Source organism: Maylandia zebra, linkage group LG15 (assembly GCF_041146795.1).
Source record: "Maylandia zebra isolate NMK-2024a linkage group LG15, Mzebra_GT3a, whole genome shotgun sequence".
In the NCBI taxonomy this organism is placed as follows: Eukaryota; Metazoa; Chordata; class Actinopteri; order Cichliformes; family Cichlidae; genus Maylandia; species Maylandia zebra.
In genome coordinates this window covers 17,082,700-17,100,834 of record NC_135181.1, presented here as the reverse complement: position 1 = coordinate 17,100,834, position 18,135 = coordinate 17,082,700, and the positions used below count along the sequence as shown (strand labels likewise).

The 18,135-nt window shown below is 39.5% G+C and overlaps 1 protein-coding gene across 1 annotated transcript; it reads left to right on the top strand.

Moving 5' to 3' along the window:
* The first annotated feature begins 872 nt into the window (after positions 1-872).
* rab15 (RAB15, member RAS oncogene family) lies at positions 873-17,488 on the top strand. Its single transcript, XM_004550520.2, has 7 exons — positions 873-1,217; positions 12,643-12,703; positions 14,043-14,103; positions 14,736-14,813; positions 15,361-15,450; positions 15,625-15,690; positions 15,797-17,488. The coding sequence occupies exons 1-7, from the start codon at positions 1,094-1,096 to the stop codon at positions 15,956-15,958; spliced, it is 642 nt and encodes a 213-aa protein (XP_004550577.1). The 5' UTR covers positions 873-1,093; the 3' UTR covers positions 15,959-17,488.
* The last annotated feature ends 647 nt before the right edge of the window (positions 17,489-18,135 follow it).

The following is an 18,135-nucleotide window of genomic DNA, read 5'->3' as shown; positions in this document are numbered from 1 at the left end:
TCCTACTTTGGCAAAACGTCCTACCGTAAGTAGTTTATGCACATTTCTGCTGTCACAGAGTCATTCCAGCACAAATGTAAGGAGGTATGACGGTTTGCCACTTAACTTTGCCCATCAGAGTATGCTTGTAGCTCATAATTATAAAGCCAGGACGTTTTGCCACTTCATTTTAGCCGTTAAAGTATGCTTGTAGGTCACATTCACAAAGGTAGCATGGTTTGGTCCTGAGTAAAACTTTAGGACTATAATTGTTGTTGTTGTTGTTAGTATTATAGAGATGACTGTCTGTCAGACATATACATTGTTATGTATTAAGTGCTGAGAATTATTGCATGTGGTATGAAAGATTTCCTACGTCTGACCTTGTAGCAGTATAGCTGGAACAGTCTGTTGTAGATCCTGTCTCGGGACAGATACAGGCTGTATATCCAACCTATCTCTGTGGCGCCTAGCCCTGTAGATGCTACAAATAATAATCTACTCAAAGTAGCAGATTGTTTGGACTTGATTGTTATTATTGTTGTTATTACTGCATCCCAGAAATGTGCTGCAAGACACCAATAGCACCATACCTGCCTAAGGAAAAAAAAGACAAGCTTTATGTCTTTTCCTAGCTTTAGAAACACGTTTTTAAACAACCAATTTATGTTTTGTAATTCATAAACATTTTTAGATTTTGTTTTGGCAGATTTAAACAGCTAAAGTCTGGGAAATTTGGGCCTGGTGTATTATTTGTTGTCACTATCAGAACTTTTAAAGCCAACAGCGTGTACAGAACATGTTAAAATTCAAAACTAGTAGCGCGAAAGGGCCACTTTTATGTTGAAAAACATCACCGGAAGTGTCTTTTTATCATCGAGTCTCACCTGACAGCGGTCCACCGCGCCCAGTGGAAGCTGGAGGCTGACTGTGGAGCTGGGGCATCCTTGTTTTGTTAACCACCGACCCAACACCAGTGAGCAAAAAAAAGCGAAGTCAAAGCCGTTTATGCTGAGCTTCTGAGCAGATATGGGATGCAGGTGGGGAGGGGTCGTTCGTCCATCGCTGAGTTAGCTGACTCCGGCTTTTATATTTCAACAATACGTGCAACACTATGGCTAAGCAGTACGATGTGCTCTTCCGACTCCTGCTTCTCGGAGATTCTGGGGTTGGGAAAACATGCTTGTTATGCAGATTCACGGACAACGAATTTCACCCATCTCACATCTCCACCATCGGTAAGACGCTGCACTGCCAGCAGGACTCGTTTGTTACCTGTTTTCTGCACTTCATGTTGATCAGCTTCCTGATTTATCCTAACCCTCTTTCATCGTTTTATATGTGTGTGTGTCCCTTTTTTGTGGCCAATAATTTTTTACCAATTAGATCCAATAAGGTTGAACGGGAAAGTGCTGCGTTATTACTTAACCATAGCAGTGAATTCATACAGCAGAAATAGAAAAGCGTGATTGGATTGTTTGGAGAAGCCCTGAGAGGGGAAGAGCCAACACTTGGCAGCCATGCAGATGAGTTCACCAACTACCAGCGCTTGGCACTGACTATGCAAACGAGTGCCATTCAAAAAAAATAACAAAAAAGATTTATATATATATATATTCTCATATATATGAATGAGAAGTGGACGTTTTGCATCAGCATCCTTGTTACCGGTTAAACTGGGGCCCTGGAGTCAGCAGGTGTACATTAATTGGCTGCAAGTGGTTTCTGATCAAAGTTCCTTCTCAACTCAATGCCTGGCACAAATTTAGTGACCCATTCTGTGAGGTCTTTAAATAAAATGTAAAATCTTGTAAAATGAGAGTTTGTCAAATGATTAAAACTGCAAACATCACTGACTAAATATCAGTTACACAATCCTGGTATGCACTAATCAGATGTTCTCTCTGTGACTGACAGGGCTGACATGTTCAGCTCCTTCTCTGTTTGCAGAACAAACTCGTAGATTTGCCACTTCCCCGTCGATGACTATTGACTCAGCAAAGCCGAGCCAGCCTTCATTCTCATAGCTAATATGGGCTGTGCGCTTCGTAGTTTGGATTCAGAGTCACGACAGGCGCATTACCATGTTTTCCTTTGAGGTGAGGGAAATAAGGATATACAGTAAGCAGTGGGTTTTACTCACATGCTGCTGCAGAGTCTGCAGGCTGTGCTCTCTGTGTGTGTTTAGTTAATAGAGAGATCTGCAATTTGCCAGAAATGAAGAAGGGAGCATACAAACATTGCCGTGGCTGGTGGGTGAAGAAAAAGTCAGGAAATGCTCCTGCTGGTTGTGAGTGATAACTGACTCTTGTAGTGAAAAGACACACAGAACATGTTGTCGAGATAAGGTCGAGGCAATGAATCATGAATCCGGTGCTAAGCCATGTATTTACAGGCGGATATTACTTCACAAGATCCAATATAAAAAGGGAATATAAACACGACCGTGTCTCTATTTGTTTCTTCCTTTTTATTTTTGGACTCCTTTAGTAGTTAAATAAATGCCTTTGTATTAGTTTGAATAATGCTCCTGTAAATAATCCACACTCTATTAAGCTCAAATTCATTTAAAGGCTTGTCTTCCCTCATGTTTTTGCCAGCCAGATGTGATATATGCCCACATGCATACAGCTGCAAAGGCTGCAGTATGCTATTTTAAGTCCTAGACCTATAGCACTCCACAGGAAACTTCCACCCTGGAGAGAGTGATGCTTACAACCTATGCAGCAAGCCTTTCTCTTGTCGCCTACAAGGAAAATCCCAGCTGTTTGTGTATGTTGAAAATGATGACTATATCGATCTTTTTGTGCTTTTGTTAGACCATACCCAGTGTTCACAAGCACAGCTGGATGTGGTAAGAATCTGCCGTCTGGCAGGCAGTGAAATCCAGACTCATATGGGCCAGAAGAGCTGTTGGCAGCAGGTGGTGCCTATAAGCCACACTGAGAGGTCTTTCATGAAATAATTAAAAGTTAATTCTTCTGATAAACGGGGCCCACAAACTCCAAAGGGAAAGAGAGAGCAGGAGCTCAAGAGTGACCATCATCAGTGCTTTCCTTCAGCGGTTCAATGAATCATTTCCCAACCTTCACGCTGACAGAGGGATATAAATTCTCTCCCCTGTCCCCCTCATTGGTTATTCCATTATTTATCACACCCCTTTACGGTCCACTCATTCATTTTCCTGCTCCTAATTATCCCAAAAACTGCTGCTCCCATGGCTTCTCATTTTTTCCTTCATAAAACACTATAAAACCTTTGTCTCTCATTAAGCTGATGCTCCTGCTGTTACTCAGAATGCTACAATCACAACATGCAGACATTAACAGCTCCTAAACAGTGTGATAATGAATAGATATTTCTAAGTATGTGGATACCTGAAAACATATATATGAATTTTCATTGCTGTTGTTATACTGTAGACATTAATCTGCTGCAAGGCATTTGAAGACGGTGAATTTTCTCCCATATAGCCACAAGAGCATGAATTAAGGTTGTCAGCTGTGACTTGTGGGGGAAGGGTTTTTAAGTGTTTCCACACCTGAAATCCATCAAAACTAGCTGTTTTGATGGATTTCAACTAGCTGTTGTTGTTTAGCTGGCATTGTGTGGAGGATATTGTCATGTTGACATGTTGTTAAACTAACAGGCTTGGTTCAGACCAAAACTATAAAAACATAGCTGGGAAAACACGCCCACTGTTTCTAGAACTGCATTTTCCTGTGTTTTTACAGCATTTTGTTGTCACGTGACCTGTAAATGCTCTTTGGCATTTGATGACAGGTCAGTCCCTGCCATTTCTGCAGGAAGCAATTTTAAGTTATACATAAATATAAAACTGTCAAATTGCATTCATTTACTGTAAAGTACATGCAGACAGGTTTTCTAGCATTAAACAGTTATTTTTACACTGAAATTACTATAATTTAGATCAAGTTTCCTTCTATAAAAACATCGCAATACTGTGCTGTGTAAAATATTGGCTATACACTGTAATATTGTCAGCCTGTTATTTAATGTAATTTTAACGCCGATACTTTAATAACCATTGGAAGATAAATTTTGCATGCTGTAAATCTATATATACAATCACTTTATTGCAAAACCCAGTTCAACTGCTCGTTTACACAAATATCTATCTGCCAATCACAAGGAAGCAAATCAGTGCATTTAGGCATGTGGACACGATCAAGACAATGGACATGAATTCGAAACAGGGCATCAGTAAGAAGAAGAAAAGTGATTTAAGGACTTTGAACATTGCATGGTTGTTGGTGCCAGATGGGCTGGTCTGAGTATTTCAGAAACTATTGAAGTGCTGTGATTTTCATGCATAGCCATCTCCAAAGTTTACAGTCAGAGAACAGAGAAGAATTGCCAGGCTGCCTTGAGCTGATAGAAAGGAAAAGGTAACTGAAATAAGCACTCAGTGCAATCAATGTATGCAGAAAAGCATCTGTGAAAACACGTTGAGCCTCACATGGGCTACAGCAACAGAAGAGGACACCAGGTGGCACTCATGTCAGCTAAGAAACTGAGCCTACCTCTCAGTGGACTCACCAAAATTTGACAACAGATGACTGAAAAAAGGTTGCCTGACCTGATGAGTCTTGATTTCTGCTGTAACATTTGGATTATAGTGTCAGAATTTGGCACAAGCAACATGAAAGCATGATTGATCCTGCCTTGAGTAAACAGTTCAGACTGGTGGTGGTGGTGTAATGGTGTGGGGGATATTTTCTCGGCACCATTTTTGAGCCCCTTAGCACCAACACAACAGCCTACCCGTGTACTGCTGCTGACCATCTCAATCCCTTTATGGTCGATTAGCCATCTTCTGTTTTTATTTCCAGCAAGACTGCATGTCACAAAGCTCAATCATCTTTCTGGAACATATCATTGAATATCCTGCACGTAGATGGCCTCCATGCTCATCAGATCTTAATCCAGTAAAGCACCTTTGGGATGTGATGGAACAGGAGATTTGATCATGATTGGACGTGCAGCTGACAAATCTGCGGGTACTATGTGACGCTATGATGTCGGTGTGGTCCAAAATCTCTAAGGAATGTTTCCAGCAACTTGTTAAGTTTGTATCATGCAGAATTAAAGCACTTCTGAAGGCAAAATACTCACGCAGTGCAGACCGTCATGTGTGACTTACAAATCTTCTGCCAGAAATCTACTTTATAACTTGTGACATAGTCAGGAACCTCTTTTAAGCTTATGGCGTAACCTTCCACGTAACCTGATGTGCACCTTGTGAGAAGTGTAACTATACGTCCGGTCAAAGCAACCTGCAATGACTTGAATGGCGTAGACGTTTGCAGCGTAGGATTAAAAATTCCCACAGAAGACTAAATCAAGCTTTAATCCGTGTCCACATTTGCGTCTCCTGAGTTAAGTTTGTTGTCTTTCTTGCACTGAGACAAGATCCCTTTTTTCATTAGTATTCACCGTTGCCATGTTACACTGGAAACCACTTAACACATCCACAGCAATCAAAATCTAAGCACTAGGTACGAAATAACACCACATTACTTTTAAATATGAACTTAATATTTACACTTCCTTAATTAGCCATGTCTGGCCTGGGTCCAGTTTATTTTTTAAATTTCTGTATGTTATGCACTAATTGAAGTAGTGGGTCATCTCTAATATGCTTTTAAATCATTAGACTCCACAGAAACTTGCCTTTATTATTATTTTCTATTAGATTTAACACAAGCATTTGAAGTATTCACAAAATAAAGCACCTTACTTACCTTAAAAAATTCCTATATCTTTTACAATACTTTCTTCCAGCATATTTAGATTCATTGCCTTCTGAAAGAGGTGTTCGATAGGCAGTTAGTGTGAGTCACTTGGTCTCTTTACCATGAAATAAAATCAGTGCTATAGTCATTAAAACTGCCACTGCATGTATGAAACGAGAAACTATGACTTAGCTTTCTAGTTTCAGCTGACTAAAAATGGAAAGATTGAATATTAAGAGTCAAACAAGGCCACGGTAATTGGAGCAAGAGTTCTGATCGCACCTGAATGAGTAATACTTCCTCTCTTGTTGAGGTATTTCATTTTATTTTCACAGATAGCTGTGTTCGGGGGCTGGAGCGTGCACACTTGTCTGACAAAGAGCAGCTGCAGAGATGATTTAGTAATGGTATTCAGTCACACTGCTGAGTTTAATCTTCCTCACTGTTACCTTGCCAGTCTTGTCACTGGCCTCATTGGACCTCCTGGCTGTCAAAACACCAATAAAATATCAGCCCTGTGCTGCTTTATATCATAGCTCAATAAGCAGCTGTCCACATTGTACTTATCCCGGTGGTGTTATGGTTATACACGTAGCTCGCTGCTGCTCGATAAGCTCAGTGCTCTAAAGGGTCAGAAATGGATTACGGCCAGCACAGATGGCTATCCTATTGTAGGAGGTTATCAGGGAAACAGAGGTGTTGTCATAGACTTGGCTTTTCTGCGCCTGTCCATAGCACAGATAGCGTAATCTTACGAGTATATTATGTCAGCTGAGGTGGCTATAGTTGAGGTTGTATTTGTCAGGAAGTTTCAGATGGCTGGCGACTTTACTGCATGTTTCTCTTACTGCAGTTCCTGTCACGTCTCTAATGTGTCTTTCTTAAAAAAGACAGGAAAAAGATATAAATACACACAGTATACAGCGTTTTGTCTTGAGTCAACCCTCATTTCTACTACTATAGGCGTCTTTTAGTTTGCTAGGCTTCTTGAAGGACATTCAAAGCTCTAATTTGGATTTTGTTCTGATCACTGTCAAGATGATTCCACACTGCTTCAGTAACTTTGAGGTCCAGGCTCTGGGAAGGCCAATCCATGACTGATAGTGTTACTATCTACGTGTGCTTGCATTTGAAGTATTTGGGAATATTGTGATGCTGAAAAATTGACCTGTTGTTTCATTTTTCTATATGGTATTACAAAATCCGGTGGTACTTTGTGTTCATAAATTAATCAGTTTTGAAAAGATTCCCAACACCGCTGGCTAAAATTCAGCCCCAAACCACGACAGAGCCTGCACTCTGTTTTACAGATGTACAACTGGAGAGATTCAGTGATATTCCTCTCTGCTGACCTCCTGCATACACATCGACAATGATTTCCTTCTTTCTGAATGACTTTCAGATGCTGTTCATTTGCTGTAGATTAGTTTTGTTTTTGTTTTTTAGGCCTTTTTTTTTCTCTAGTTATCCAGTTCCCCAAAGATACCATTTAGAATTGGTTCTTTCCTAAATTAGGTGCACAAGAATTTGTATCTAACATTTAATCATAGAGTATAAACTTTTTGACCAATTGACCCTGAACGTTTCATACTGAGAGTCATTTTCAATGGTTACTCGGACACAAAAAGATTCACAGTGCACAGCCAAGATTGACGCACCAAAACCAGAAGAAGGTCCCCTTTTTCTATCACCATTACAACTTCCTCCTTCATCCACAATGTGGCTCAGCTGCAGACAGTTCAGCGAGAAGTGGCTCAGATCACACGGCTGAGCTGCCACCCTCAAGCACAGATTAGGTACAGGCTACAGAAGTTTGTGAGATTACTACTTTTGCAACTCTAAATATTTCTTCTGTCAAACTTTCAGTCTTAACTCTCAACCACTGCTGACTGAAGTAAGCTCCATGAATTGAATATGTTTTACACAACTCTTTCTGGAGGCTTTGCAGAAGTTTTTCATACATGCACTCATACACCTCAAGATCCTTAAACAGATTTCATTTTAATTAAATCTTTCTAAAATAATTTTTTTAAGACATGTGACATTTTAGTACTGATAAAAAAGGTTTTAAGTGGAGATTCCTTAAACTCATCAGCATTTGCCTTCAGCATTTCTATACTTATTTGTTTCCTTCTTCTTTGAAGCAGCTGACATCTATTAGTAAGGTACATTTCTGCCATCTACTTGGCTTGAGTGTAGTTAGAAGACCCTTTGTTATAAAATCACTCCAAGGGTTCAGTATTAATCATCCAAAGTTTTTGTTATACTGTGTTAAAGCAACATTTTTCCTGGATAACCTTCTTTTCAACCCATTAAAGCAGACTGTGTCATCCTGCAACTGTCAAATACAACAGGTGCCAAGGAATGTAAAAGCTACTTCACTAACTATAAACTAGCATAAACCCCTTTCCTATGAATAGACACATTACAAATGCTAACTTAATGACGTGTCTTTTTCTTCTCTGGTCCTCAGTCACATGTTGGCTGCATAACTTGGTATTCAGTCCTAAAACACTTTGACAACCTTTTCTCTTGGACCTTTTCTAAAATTCTGTAGAATTTTTCCTCCGGCTCAGATATTTTAGCCATGTTAAAAAGACATGTTCCACTGGTTTTCTCCCTTGACATCCCTCAAACCCCGTGTTTTGCTCTCACATCCTCGCTCTTGCTTTTATTCCCTCATGTGCTATTATCAGCCTTAAATTTAAAAAAAGTTTTGCCACCTTTTTTCCTCTATGTGTTCCTGGTACTGAAGAATCCCAATAAGATTGTGTTTCAATACAGATTAATGACAAGTTTATTATTGCCAAAGAAGGATTGCCCCTTGTCCTTGTGTTCCCCAAAGACAACAGCTGTTGACAGCTGTTGTCTGTCCTCTGCTAGTAATGCTAGTCATGCATGTCAGATCCATCCCCCAGTGACTGGGTGTCAGTGCCAGAGCATCCATCCATCCATCCATCTGTTAGTGAGCCTGTCACCATTACCTACAGCACGCTGACATATTTTACTGCCTAATCCGTCTTGCACAGTCAAACATAGTCATCCCAGTAATTAGTCAAGTCAATTTTGGGTGTGTAGCCATTTGTTTTTACATGGCTCTCAAACTGCTGATTGTGAAATGCTGCCGTGTTCAATTAACTGCTGTCTCTCATACTGTGCACATTGTGCCTCTGAAGGGAAGAAGCAAAGCTGACAAGAAGCGTTTGTTTTTTTCAAGGTGTTCCTCAAGATTAATGTTTTTTTTTTTACAGAGCTACAAAAGCTGAGCGCAGGATTTAGTATGCAGTATTCATATCGCTAACTCAAATGTGTGCAAGTCACGGACACGATTCAGCTCTATTCTCTAGCATATATTCCCTCATGACAATAAAAAGCAATAACATTTCGAATAGTAACAGACTGTCAATCAAATGTACTAGTGTGTTTCCTTTTAAGGCTTTTTTAACCGATTGCAGATAGTTGCAACATTTATGGCTGTAACAGCAGTTACACGTGCTTTTTTTAAAAAAATTCTGTCTTTGAACAGCAGTATTCAGGGCGTTCTACATTTTTTTCTAATGCAGACTGAAAAATGTGGGGAAAAGAAGCTCAGAAAACAGACATTTTTATGTTGAAGGCTGTCTTTGTTTCTACGTGCTTTGCAACTACAACTAAATTTGCCTCATTTCGCACAGTTGTTATAAAGTAATCAAAAGCAATATAAAAGATGAATGTCGCCACGGTGATGCCACGCATGGGTGTTGAATTCTGCATAGCGGAGGTTCAGTGTTACCATTTGGCCGCTGACAGGTTTTTCTTAGAGCTAAAAATGCCCACAGGCTGGGGTGCTAATGCTAGCAAGTTTGGTTAGCAAAGTGAACTGTATACATGCAATGAAAAGGCATAGATATGCAAAGCTGAAGTACGAACCTTTTTGGTGGTCTGCATCAATATTAATCTGATTATTCCATTAAATGCTCAAAAAGGCACAAACACATTGGAGAGCCAACTTCGTTTAGCGGAGATGAACTGAAAGTTAAGGTGACCACACTCGTAACTCCAGTGTGCAGAGAAATAAGTTATGAATAAAACAACTTTAAATTGTTATGAAGAGGGAAACTGTCCTAAGAGGCTCAAACAATTTTTCTACCAGGCTGTAAACACACTTTTTTCTGCTGTAAAGTTGGCCCTTTAACATGAAAGTCTATCGGGACTGGCTCATTTTTGAAGCCTCAAGTGGCCATTCTAGCAACTGCAGTTTTTGTTGGGTTTTTCAGCTTCAGAGGTTCCTGCTTGTCCAATGCCAGCTTGATGGAAAAACCCCTTCTTCCTGTCAATAGGATAAGTTTTGTAAAATGGCTGGCAGGATGTCTGACTGGATGAAAAACCCACTGAAGTTGATTTTTTTTTTTTTTTTTTTTTTTTTAGCAGCTGAAAGAAGACAGTGTAGGCTGAAGCATGACTTGCTTTTCTCGAAATAGAACTTAGACTTTAATGATTTGTCAGTTTAGTTTTCTTGATTTTCCAGATTTGGTCAGATTCGTATTTGTAGACATTCACTGCTAAACTGCAGAGCCCATTAGGCTTTCTGTCTATATCCGCATTTTCTGCTCAAATCATTACAATTTCCATGAATGACTATCTGACTTGCTTAATACAATGCAGGAAGACAGCATCTTTTTTTAATGGTCTCCTCTCTTGTCTCAAGCCTCGGGCGCAGCAAGCTGCTGATTGTGATGCTGACCTTTCATTTAGTCTGAAATCTCTCTGGTCAAAGGCAAAGGTTGAGTATAACTTTTAAATGAGGCCCCTTATTGTCAAGCCAGTTCACTCTAGCCTCCAGCAACATTCACTGGACTCCTTCTTAGCCCAAGTATAATCTGAAAACAAGTTCGGCCAGCTGTAGTAGATATGCCAGCTTTTCCTTATGTCAGTGTCTTAGAAAATGAACCTCATAATAAAAAACACAAGCAGGACGTTTTCCATTTCTGTGAATCGATTGGACCCGGTAGCTCTTTCTGTGCGCGTGATGCTGGCTGTGGCACAGGGGTGTTGAGTATCAGGTTAATTGGGATGAACAGTTAATTGATTTCCCAGGGATTAGTGCGGTCTATAGAAGCCTGTGGGTGTGCTTTGTATTGACTTAACTGCATTAGTCTGCATTATAGATAGAGAAAGGAGATGAGGAAAACAATGACTGTAGTTGAATGTAAAATCTGATTGCTTTGTTTAGGAATTTTACTGTATCTTATCCAAACGTTAAAGACTTACTATAGCAGTTGTTTGTTATTATTGATGTTCAGGGGGGTTGGGGGTATTGCCATGCAAAACAGGACTCAGTTTACTGCAGTTTCTCTGAGATCCTGGCTTCAGGCTCTTCTTCTACAGTCTTATTACATATACACTACTGTCAAAAAGTCCTCATTTCCCATTATATATATTTCTCATTATATGTTTTTTTCTAAGGAGCCAGAATTTCTTATAATTTTTAAGGCTATATTGAACAAGAGTTTTCCAGAGTTTCTGAAGTTCTTTCAATGTTTATCTTTGGTGATTTGTTGCTTTGTCATTCATTTGAAGTCCACTCCTTGCACATCACTGTTGCAAAGTCTTTTAATTTGTTAACCACTTAAGACTTACCTATGAGTCTTTAGAGCATTAAAAAGGACACCTAACTCAAGGGAACCAGTGTTGTGTATACAAATAACAGCCAACTCAGCGAAGAACAAATTTTAAATTGTGTCTTTTTGCATTTTGGTCTTAGAAGCCTTTAACAAAAACTTAGCATTTTAAGCATTGCTTTCATTAATGCAAGGAAAAATTGTATGAAATAGTGTTTTTGCACAAAGAATGTGATTCACAAAGAACTATTAGTGAAAAACCTGGCATATGTCAACATGGTAAGATGTGGAAAGCAGTAAAAGCTTCATTTTTCTGTCCTGACAACGATTCCAAACATTTTATAAAACAAACCTAGTAAAAGCATGCATGTGTGGTAAATAAAAAATGCCACGGTGCACAAATATCAGTCATGGATTGGCCTCCCCAGAGCCCAAACCTCAATATTATTGAAGCAGTATGGGATCATCTTGACAGAGAACAGAACAAAAGGCAGCCAACATCCAAAGTAGAGCTTTAAAGTTTTGAATCTGCTTAAAGACATTACAAGAAAGCTTGTCTGAGGCTTGAATAATTAAAATGCTCATACCAAATATTGACTTTCAAGCTCAACAGACTTGTGCAAAACCTAGTTTTTGCTTTATATACTGCATTTCCATGTATGTTTGTCCATGTCTCCATAAAATGCTGCACATTTACAAGCAAAGTATAAATGCCTAAAAACTAAAAACTCTCATATATGTTTAAAAATGGACAGTCCTCATGATAACAAATAAACTTGCCCCTGTCTGACTTTCTGTGAATAATATCACACTCAGCTGTCTGAAATAGATCAGAGATCACTGAAGCGTGAGTGACTGCTTACTTAACCCCTTCCCAGCTCTCTTTTCTTTCTTCCCATCCCTCCTGTTTGCTGTTATGTTGTGCTCAGTTATCATATAGCTCTTTTTTTTTTTCTTGTTCCACCTCCCCAACCCCTCCCCCACGCAGTCAATACAAAGGACTGAACTAAACGAGCACTCTGCTCACTGGATCATTAGCTCGACCTTCTCTCAGGCTGATTATACAGGGACGATGTGCCTCTCTTTGTGTTAATGTTTCCTATGATGTTGCAAAGCTGGAGCAGATAGTGGTAAACGTCCATCTGTCGGACAAGCTTGGTTAATTAATGTTGGTCGCTTACCGAAAGGAGAGTGTATACAATTCTGACAACAGTCAGAGCATTTAGGCTGTCTCTGGGAGAAATATCAAATAAAGCTACTTTGTGAATGTGATGCTGTGTTTCCTCATCGTATCTTCTCCCTTGCAGGGGTCGACTTTAAAATGAAGACACTACTAGTAGATGGTATCAAAGTCCGCATACAGATATGGTAAGAAACTGGAAAGAGACAAAATCTTATTATAAGGTGTTGTATGTTGTTTGAAGGGTTAGCCATAGACTGCATGTGAAAAATTAAAAAAAGTATTATGTAAACCATAATGCCAGCTACTGATATGTGGACTACTGTTCTATAACCTCATGTCAGGCATTAAGGCCGCTGCCATCTCGGGGGGTTATTTGAGCACAAAGGGACCATATTTGGATTGAAGGGTGGAGATAACAAGCTTGGTTAGCAAGGTGTATTCATAAATTGCATAATTGCTAATTAGTGATAAAATAAAGTAAAATCAGCATAGTGCTTAACACGTTCCCTTGTTTACAGTTAGCGGGAGAGACAAATCCTGATAGGGTTGTGTTGGGAACGTCATCTGTGTTTCTTAAAAATTAAACAGGAAAAGCTGAAAGAAACTTTAGTGCACAATAAGCCGTGCTATTTGTCAGATAATTATATCACAGGTCACCCAAAAGGCACAACCACAGATGAAAGAGTGATTTCAAACCACAGATATTTCTCGATTTGAAGACATAGTATGACCAAGATTTACAAAATATTTTTTTAATAGTTTCCCAGATCAAAAATGAATGATTGAGTCCAAAAACTGTAACACAGAAAACTATTTTCCCAGAGACTTCTATAGGATAAAATTTCTTTTTCCAACCTCAGCTATCTTCATCTGGCGGCCTTCAGATAGCATCCAGGTTTAAAGCCCACCTGTTTTGACTTCACCTAGAAGATAGCACGTACATTTTAGTCACGTATGTTTTACTATTTTTGTAGCACCAAACCTGGAGTTTGTGCCCTGTCATAACTCACAACTAGAGTGATGACATTTTCCCAAACTTAACCACTGATGCGTCACACTGACGTTGTAGAATTAAGTAGAAATCGAAATGCATGAGGGAATTTTCTTTTCATGCAAAAAAATTGTTAAAATGCAGCTAAATCACTCAACTTCTTTCTTTTTTTTTAGAAAAGACTTTTATGAATTTAACCAGATCACAGATCAACTGCTGTTTTTTTTTTTTTTGGTTTTTTTTGCATTTTATCTAGAGAGCCTATAACCCACATTTCACATACATCTGTCTACCTGAAGTCTTAACTTTGACATTGCAAAAGCTGCACAAGAGTCACTAAAAAAAGCTCTGCTGACCACAGTTTGCCCTTTTTTTTGTTATTGTCTGAAAAGCTGAAAAGGTATTTTAGGTGTCTGGTCGAGATTTTGCTAAGTGTCCTCTTTAGCCTCAACACTTCTAATTACCTGCCTCCTGCACTCCATGTCATTGTATTATAATCACAAAATGAATATTCATATATGTTTGTTTTGCAGGGACACTGCGGGCCAGGAAAGGTACCAGACCATCACTAAGCAGTACTACAGACGAGCGCAGGTAGCTTAAGTCTCCTACAGTTACTCTGCCATAAATTGATGCAATATTATTTCTGCACACACACAGTACAAATTTAAGTCTAATCTGTTTTAGATTCAGTTTGTTCCAGCTACAAGAATAACCCTTGCCTAATCCTTACAGCTGCTTATGTTACTTCTCTTAAAGGAATCATAGTGGAGCCGCTACCCTGAGGTTTTCACAACAAAAGGATTTCATCTGAGACTAGTGGTGTCGTAAATGTTCTTCCTTTCCTCAAAGGAGTGTGTAGCCCTTTCGCAGCAGTATGAAATTTGTTTTGGGCTGCTAAAGAGGTTAAACTGGCTGAAACCTAATTGTCTATTTACCAGAAACTGGTAATGAAATTGAAAGGAAAGTTTCTTTATCCTGTTTTGTGCTCTAAAACAGTTGAGTGGATTTCTCTTCCAGACTGTGGCTCACAACACAGAACACACTGCCAGTAGAGGCAGCCAGTTTTCCAAGTGCTAGTCTGCTTTGTTTATGGGAATCATAGGAACGTGTTATGAAATGCTCCAAAAAGGGTTCAAGCAACATTTTGTAAACATGGATCTCAAAGGTGCTTGAAAAATATGCATGTTGTTGTTGTTTTAAAATCTTTGACCGTCTCTTTTCAGGGCATCTTCCTGGTATATGACATCACGAGTGAGCGATCGTTCCAGCACATCATGAAGTGGGCCAGCGACGTGGACGAGGTGAGTCAGTGTGATTTGGGATTTAAGAACTCAATAAATCAGGCACATTTTTCTTCAACGCTGTCGAAAGGCCCGAAGTAACAAATGGACCGAGTGTGCAGAGGCTCCAGCTTGACGAAGAACATATGGCTGGCATGGTGTGATAGAAACCAAACACACTGACCTGACAGCTATTCTGCGTTTACGGTGTTTCGTCTTCGTTTGTCATAAATATCGGAAAGAACACGGTTTTTCCACATGCGCTCACTTTTTCTTCATAAAGCTCTCTCATCTTCCGCTCCCCTTTATCGTTTCCCAGGTGATCTTATGCTATTAATTTAGTCATTATGAATGTAATTTCCTCTATGGGTCTCTCCAAATATATCACCTATTGATGCTGGCACGCTTCCCACTTGCTTTTAATCTAGGTCTCATTTCCTGTACACTGTCGCGCTCTCTGCATTCTCCTGGCATTTGAAACATCTCTCTGCTGTCTTATCGCTTTGTTTTCTGCTCTTCTCCCTTGTCTGTAAACATCTCTTCGTGTCCACATCACAAACCCCTGCAGTACGCTCCTGACAAGGTCCAGAAGATCCTCGTAGGGAACAAGTCGGATGAAGTGGACAAGAGGCAGGTGGCCACTGAGCAAGGCATCAAGGTGGGTCACTCTGGCATCGATGGCTATGTGTACCTAGCAGAACTTGAGTTCGATTTTGTGGCTCTGCTTTGCTGTTTAGATACCTGGGATTATTCGGGAGAGAGGGACTAAAGAAGCATAACGTGCTCAGTTTTTTTCCATTTGCTCCCATTTTCACCGTAATCTGTCTTCCAGCTGGCCAAGGCTTATGGAATGGATTTCTTTGAGACAAGTGCCTTCACCAATCATAATATAACAGAGGTGAGGTTACACGGGGAGACACTTCTCTCAAGGCCATGCACAGAAATGCATGTACCTGTAATTGCATCACGGGGTGTCTCATCATGTCTATGTGTCTCCTCCAAAGACTTTTACACGACTGGCTGAGCAGGTGCTGGCAGCCAACAAAAAGGACCTGGATCTACTCCGGATGTCCGTTAACGACGAGCTCAATCTCACTGCTCTGGAGGAAGAGGAGGGACTCTGTGACAGTGCTGCTGGCGACCAACGCAAAGGCTGCTGGTGTTAGAGGAAAACCTTGAATCCTGACTGAACATATGTCACACATGCCACACACTTTGCACACTCCTGGAAAAATGTGTTTCCTTTTTCTTTTCTTTTTTTCTCACCAGAGGATGAGGCTTACGTGTCTGTAATTTTGATATCAGCTGTGTTTCATCTTAGTATTTTAATTTAGTTTGGTGGGGCAGGGCCAAAAGTGCTAACAAGTCACTTGAGAGCAGTTTTAAGGGTCAAGCGAGAAATATTTTGCTGAACAAAGACTGTTTGCCTCCTTGTAGCTGAATGTTCACCATTTTCTGAACAGTTTAGCATGTCTTTGTAACCAAATGTGATCTCTATCCACTGCAAATTTGGCAATGGACACAAAACTTCTATAAGGGGTGAAAATGAAAATCTGATAATGTTTTCTTTATAAGTTACACAGATGTAGAGTACAGAGGAACTGGTTGAAATCCCCTTTTTTACCTTCAAATGCTTTAGATCCAGTACAAGAAATTACCACAAGAGGGTGCTATATGCATTGCAAAAACAGCACTCGAGATGTCCAGCGGTCATTACATCCCTGTTTTTCCTCTTCTTCCGTTCGTTTTTGGTTTTATTTGCACTTGCAGTGGCTTCCTTCAACGGAGCGAAATGATTCTGAATATATGCATCCACTTTATTGCATTTTGTTTGCATTGTTTTCATACATATCATGACAACAGAGGAAGTGTTGCAGCTTGTAATATTATCTAAGTGGTCTGATTTACCAGTCTATGGCGAGGGAAACATCGAGAGCAAAATAATATAGTTTCCCTGTAGCAAACAGAAGGTATTTTTATTATTTTATAGAGTTTGTTTATAGAAGAAACTATAGTACAGGTGGATCGCTGACTGCATATTGCATTGTACATACCACGTTTTTAAAAGCAATGTAGATTGATAGACTCATGAGCAAGTGTACGTCATGAACTTCACTGTAGAAGGCTGTATAAAAAGTCCACATGGGTATTCTCGATGGTCTAAAATATTCCCTTTGTGAAGATAATAATGTATCGATCATTTTGTTCTTTTAATAGCTGTTTTGTATAGAGTTCAGTGGAGATGCCTTTTCTTTTGTTTGCTCACAGATTTAACAAAGGACGAATGAGGGTTCTGCATGCGTTTCACACTCCTTTCCTTTCTTTTCATTGTAACTTCAATGAAGTTAATATTCACCTAACCGTAATATAAGTGAAGTATTTGACCAGAGTTGCCTGTTTGGAGAGTAGACACAGAAAGATGAACTTTGGCTACATTTTTTGCAACTTAGTATTACTAAATGCTACTCAAAACAATTGTTAACGTGTGCAACATGTGAAGCGGCGGTATGTCGTAGCGAGTTATGTTCTGGACTACACTCTGGATACACAACTTATCTGTGTTGTTTTCAGGAACTTTATTTTTCTCTTTCTTTCAGACTACTTTAATTGCATTTGTGTAACTATATTACATGCAACATGTTAACCTTGAAGAAATGATGTCTGATGTTTATGAGTAAATACTTGCAGTTATATGACACTGTGCTCAGATGTCTTCTTGGTAATCACTAAATATGATTTGGAGATGCACTACATTGTACTATGCTAAATGTTCAGGTATTAAAGACAAGATTTTAATGGCAAAAACATAAAACCTTTGCTCATTTAACCCCTTTTTAATAATTATTATCAGAATCGCTGAAATGACACGTTTCCTGCTTTTTGTCTTTTAATGGCCATTATTACTCTTACCAGATGATGGTATTGCAGTGTGTCCAGTAACATAGAATTGCTGTATTGTAGGGCTGTGCGATATGACCAAAATCTCATATACCGATATAAGAATTCTATCGTCCCGATAACGATATAAATCACAAAAATGTAACATTTTCTGTAAATTCTGTGAATCTCGGGCAGCTCGACTTGCGTGAAGTGTTTCCATCTGCGCGTCCTTTACCCGGAGTCGAGTGTTTTAACCGATGCATGAAACTATACATTTTTAGACATAAGTTGTAACAACCGCCGTTTTCTTTGTATTTATTACACGGCGTGCTGCGGGGAAAAGCCTATTCTAACGTTTGAGTCTAAGGTTTATTTTTTAGCACCTGGCGGCTCTTTTTTTACTTCTCATCCGTGAATAATCTGCTTTTTCACGTGATTCAGTTTATTTTGAAAAGTCTCAACA

Excerpts from the sequence above, each read along its gene's own strand:
- rab15 (XM_004550520.2), top strand. The coding sequence starts at position 1,094 with ATGGCTAAGCAGTACGATGTGCTCTTCCGACTCCTGCTTCTCGGAGAT. Across the intron at positions 12,704-14,042 it reads AAAGTCCGCATACAGATATG|GGACACTGCGGGCCAGGAAA; the intron begins GTAAGAAACTGG and ends TTTGTTTTGCAG. Across the intron at positions 15,691-15,796 it reads CCAATCATAATATAACAGAG|ACTTTTACACGACTGGCTGA; the intron begins GTGAGGTTACAC and ends TCTCCTCCAAAG.